The 5,752-nt window shown below is 46.4% G+C and overlaps 1 protein-coding gene across 1 annotated transcript in view; it reads right to left on the minus strand.

The window, feature by feature from the left end:
• Positions 1-5,752, minus strand: part of tbc1d19 (TBC1 domain family, member 19) — a gene marked incomplete in the record, with an annotated part of 30,320 nt that overhangs the window by 6,315 nt on the left and 18,253 nt on the right. The window contains 5 exon segments of the mRNA XM_037976589.1: positions 97-129; positions 246-284; positions 403-487; positions 3,646-3,708; positions 3,873-3,947. Of these exon segments, the coding sequence (XP_037832517.1) occupies positions 97-129; positions 246-284; positions 403-487; positions 3,646-3,708; positions 3,873-3,947 (295 nt within the window).

Below are 5,752 nucleotides of genomic sequence, written 5' to 3' on the forward strand. Positions count from 1 at the left end.
GGGGGGGGGGGACGACAAACAGCCACAAAGTCACCCTCTCGTGGACTCGCTGCGTCCTGCTCGTTTGGCTCTGGAGGAGCAGCAACGCCTACTCACCGTACATGGAAAACCCGTGAAAAGGAATGACCCCTGTTCGAAATGGAAATGTCAATTTTAGGAGAGATGTGCCAAACGGTCGTCCCCGGTGCACTTTACAAACGTTTACTCTCATTGAAACTGATGCGAACGTCTAAACGGAAGCTCACCGTTGGGAGGATAGACGACGGCGCGCTCCTCGTCTCCCACTTTACCCCCGAGGGACAGAACAGAGACAACAATCAGGACGATTTGGACAACAAGCGCTGGTTTCGAACAAATGGACGGCAAAAAAAAACAAAACAAAGGCGGTCCGCTGAAGCTCACCGTGAACAAAGGATTTGGGAGGAGTGGCGCTGTTGTATTTGAAGTGCTCCAGGACGGCGGTGTCTCGAGAGAAACACAGCAACACCTGGGGAACACACACACACAGACACACACGACTGGTGTTAAATGCTCACGAGGCGTTCAAAGACCTTCAGGAGACTGGAGAACAGAGTGATGACAGTTAGGTCTGGTTGTTAAAAAGACAACAGTGGTGCTTTAAAACTTTTGCACAACACTACAGGTTGACGGTTCTGTCTGTCAGACGGGGATCTGGGGGGTTTGGAGCCCGGGTGAAGACCTCGGGCTCGTTGTCGGGTTCCTGAAGCTGCTCCTGAGTGCTTTTGTCACAGTTAGTTTTTGTAACCTTTTTAGGTCCACTTCTCCTAAACACACCACCTTGTCAGGACCAGCTGCACCGTTTGGGGACCAAAACCCGGTCCTCATGTGTCCAAACGCCATTTTTGGGTTCCGGGTCAGGGTTAGGCTACAGAAGTGAATGGAAGTCAACGCACGGCCCTCAGAAGAGTCGACAAACAAACGTGTGTGTGTGTGTGTGTGTGGAGGGGAGGTCTTCATTCTGCATCCACGCGCCACCAATGCCAGTACCCAGAGTTATTAAGCGATACTCCTCTGAGGGGGATAATGCGGTTAATGTCCGTTTTATTAGTTCTGGTGCCGGTGGAGGCCTCGAGGAGGCGGCGCACCTGGAGCCAGGGATTTAGGACGGACTGAAGCGGACCGAACCGAGCCTCGAGTGGCTGCTCACCTCACAAAATGACCTTATAAGAAGAAGCTTTTTTTTTCCCCCATCATAGTCAGACCTCTGTACGTGTTTGTAAAATAAAGTTTGATTTTCTGTACTGGAAGAAGGAAACCAGCGTTTGATACAGACTCTTAGGTAGACAGGACAAAGATTTATACAGACTGAGCTGTAAAATCTGTTTGTGTTGTTTGGCCATAAGGAGCATTTACTGGGTATGAACCTGAGCGGTTTATGCTTATAAATAAGGTCTGTCTGTATGTTAGATACAACCACAGGCTAAAGGTTTAGGCAGTGACACAAATGCAAGTTCAGCTTTTTTGCATATTAAGCTATATTAGCTTGAAAAGTTCACTTTGATCGTATTTCTGTCCTGGTACTAAGTTTCCAGCTGACGTCATTTCAGTTTTTAGATCGTAAGCAGCCGAGGTCACCTTGTCCATCTAAACAGAGGGCTGCCTGCTGCAGAAATCACTGTTTTCTTGTATCAGCAACCAATCTCTCCAGGATTTTGCGGGCATTTTTTGTGATTGTTGCAGGCTAAAATGCCTGATTTCACGGGGCATTTTCCTAAAAGTTGCGATTTTTTTTTTTTTACTAAAGTCAATAAACGACTATAACTTTTAATATATAAACCTAAAATACTTCCTAGTTTTGTAAGATAATTACCAACAAACATTGACATTCTCAAAAGGTGCTTTATTTGAGAACTTTGATAGCTTCTAAACTGACATTCATGACCATTTCTGGATTGTCACTCGTCTGCAGCTCTCCTCACGTTTTGCAGTGTTTGTCGATGCGTTTGTGTTCGATGATTACACTGCAGGACGTGCAGAACAGCNCCACACATGTTTTGCAGACACAAAGTGTTTGTCGATGCGTTTATGTTCCATGATTACACTGCAGGACCTGCAAAACAGCTTCCCCCAACTCTCCTGCAGCTGGGGAGGAAACTGGTTTTGCTTGGTCCTTTGCTGAAATCTTTGTGGGCAAATGTGAAGCATTAGCGCACATTTTGGCTTCAGTCGCTGCTCCTGCATGCTCCCGGCATTCTGACGTTAACAGGAAGTGACGTCATGCATCTTCTTCGTGAGTTATTAGGGGTTATTTTTTTATTCCACACTACACAAACCCACAAAGAAGACACCAGACCGCAGAAACGGTGGTGAATCGCTTTAGAAACAATAAATATTTGGGGTTAAAGTTGCGGGAAAGTTGCTGTGTTTTGGGCAAAGTCGCAAAAAGTTGCGATTTCGCGGGGTTTGCTTGATTTTGCGTTAATAGTTGCGATCGCAACGTCGCGAAATCCTGGAGGGTCTGAGCAACGATTACAGAGAGACTAAGACACAGACAGAGACAGACAGAAAGAATCCCTCTTAGCCACGTTAGGCTCCACTGAAGGAGTGTGTGTGTTGGTGTGTGTTTATCTGTGGAAACACACGGCTTTACTTGTGTTATCCTACTTTCTTCTCTTGTCGAAGCTTGTGGACGGCAGCCTCGCAGCAGACGTTTGTGCTTTACAAACTATAGATTTAAACACTGTGGACAAAGCAGAGACTATCAAAATAAAAGTTGTCAATATAGGACCTTCCCTCCGGGTTGTGTAAAGGTTCTGTTTATTTAGGCTTTAGTAATGAATGCACTGAAACAACTGCTGCAAAGTAGGTCATTATTCTGCTTTTTTTTTATTTGTAGTTGTTCAGCTAGCAGCAGAACTCTGGTTCGTTAAATCGAGGTAAAAGCGACTGAGTGCTGCGTTTGCTGATTCGTCTCCACGAGTTCGAGAGACAAACTCGCCTAAATAAGCAGCCCTCTCAAATGGCCATCACGTGGGGCGTCTCGTTGAACGCTTCTGGGAAAGCTGCACTCGTCCGAGCTTCGGGGGAAGCTTGGACACAGGTGGATCCTCTCGGCACCTCGCGAGTCTGCCATTAGCCAATATTGACAGGGCTTACCGGAGGGGTTTGCTCTCCATGCAGCCGCGCGCCGGTCTGTCGGCGGGGAGCGCGACGGGCAAACAGATGCTAAGTAAACGCGTTGACGAGCGTGCGAACAGGTTCTCATCGGTCGCGGATCGCAGACAAACAGAGCAGAGACTACCGGAGAAGTGGATATTTACCAAGTGGCACGGCTGTCCGGGCTGATTGTGGAACAGCAGATAGAAAAGGTGAACGCTGTCAGACACGTGGAAACAACCGTCCAACCCCGGGAGACGCTTCAGCTTCAGCTGTTACCTACAGAAACGGCTAACAGAAGCCGACAGAGCGATCTAAAAACGTTCAATACGTTGTGATGCCCGGTGTAGAGGCTAATTTCGTTTCACTGGATGAAAGTACGAAACACGTCGATGGGCGCAACGTTTAAAACGGAGCTGTCAAAACAAAAATAAAAGTACCAAATTACAAGTGACAAACGGCCGAGTCCCGTTTCTTTGGGCAGAAACTGAGGAGGGAGAGCGAATTCGACAAACGCAAGCAGCCTACCTGATAGAGGAAATCCTCAAACACAAAGTAGTAGTCGTCGTTGCTGGCGGTGAGCTTCACGTCCTTCACACAAAAAAAAAAAAAAAAGCTCAAAGTTCATTTTTTTGAACACGTGCAACCGTATCTTAAAACTCCAGGCTGTGGTGCTCGGAAATGTTTAACGATGCGGGTCAAAAATGACTCAAAATAACATTCAGATGGTTTTAAAAAAGAACAAGTGAGCTCACCTTGTAGACGAGGTTATCGACCAGCAGGCCGTGCTGAATGACTCCGGCCTTCAGCTGCTCATAATGCATCACGTCCTGAAACGGCACAAAGTTAACCCGTTTTATGTTGGAAAGAAGTTCAACAACATCCCGAATCCAGCATGAGAGGCGTTAGGAGACGAGCAAAACGTAAAACCTTTCCAACATACATCAACTTTCTTCCACAAAGCCCCACCGTAATTCGGGACTTACTGTTTTGCGGGAATCTCGGCTGTAAGAGACTCACCCTGACTTCGAAGAGCGAACGCCCTCGCGCAGGGAGCTTTGTGCCTCAACCCAGCGGCGTTTCTCTGCGCTGGTGCAGTTTGCCCACATTTCAATATCAATATGATGCAAAAACAACCAAAGCTCTATCAAAAGTAACACCCGGATTCCTGACAGCAGAGGGACTGAATGAACCCAAGAGGACATTTCATTTACCAAAGCTGATGACTTCAGTCCTTTTTTCACTGAGATTCAGAAAGTTTCATTTTAACCAGCTTTTATTGTTATTTTGAGCAGAGGTCCCCAAGCCCCGGGCCTCGGACCGGTACTGGTCCTTGGGTCATTTAGTACCGGGCCGCATAGAAAGAATAATTAACTTACAGTATTTCCGTTTTTTTTTTTAATTTTCGGAGTCTGAATGACATTTATTTTGAAAAACTGACCAGATTCTCTCCACTCCATCCGTCTATGACTCTTGATGCGTGTCAAAACGCTTATCGAGGTCACGTGATCCGTTCCCGCTAAAAACAAACCCACAAGCAGCAAAACGAGTAAAAAACAAACGTCTCTGGAAGCCCTGGATGGGACCGTCTGGTTACTGAGAAACAGGCTCAGAGCTCCACTGATTCAGAGTTATGGTGAGTTGGATTCTTTGTGCACTTTATATTCGTGGTGTCTCTTATTTTGAAGTTTAAACATCACCATATTGACCAGAGGACATCAGGGGGAGAAGAGGCTGTTATTCATGTTGATAACGCAGCTAACAAAGCTGCGAGGACACGTTGGATTTACGTTTATTATGTTTTTAAAAAATACCCGTTTTCATGCCGCTCGTATCATTTTGTTTTGTTGTATTTATCCGCCACACCTTTAAAGGCCGGTCCGTGAAAATACTGTCTGATAATGAACCGGTCCGTGGAGCTAAAAAGGTTGGGGACCGCTGCTCCAGAGAGTTCAAGTGGACTCAAAGTGTCGAGCTGAATGAGCAGATAAACCTGGGTATCATCAGCAAACAAAAAGGGATGTTATGTTTCCTAAAAAAATGGACCACAAAAAGGGAGTTTTATGCATGCATTTAAAGGACAAACCTCCGATGTTTATGTAAAACAGTACGTGGACAAAAAGCAAAAAGCACCCTGTCCTCAGAGACCAGCGCTGGTTGTTTACGTGTAGTTACCGTCAAGTATTACCTCCTCCTGAAAGCCGAGGGTATCTGCACCTCTGGCTTTCTGCCACACCGCTGCCTTCATAAAAAGGAGGGCAGGAATGTTGGGAATGGTACACTTCATCCTCACTTCCAGAGCCGAGTGTCAAACATCGTTGCGCCGACAAAACAAAGCGGCTGACGCTTTCATTCGGGCCACAAACTGAGCCTCGTATCCGGAGGTCAAAAATTATGGTGATGTTTCTGCTCCGGAGCTCCAGAGAAGGCTGACTTTTCTCACTCATTTGACCAAAATGAATGAATCTGACTGTACTGAATGAAATTGGACCACATTTATAATTAACTGGTTTCCTGTGAAATGCTGTGTTTTTACAACGATATTTGCTATTCTGACATTTTAGGCACTGTCTGACCAACTCCACGGCTCCTCGCCGATGACAGCGAGATTAAACCGAGCTCTCGAGGGGGGGGG

Source organism: Kryptolebias marmoratus, linkage group LG7, assembly GCF_001649575.2.
Source record: "Kryptolebias marmoratus isolate JLee-2015 linkage group LG7, ASM164957v2, whole genome shotgun sequence".
NCBI lineage: Eukaryota > Metazoa > Chordata > Actinopteri > Cyprinodontiformes > Rivulidae > Kryptolebias > Kryptolebias marmoratus.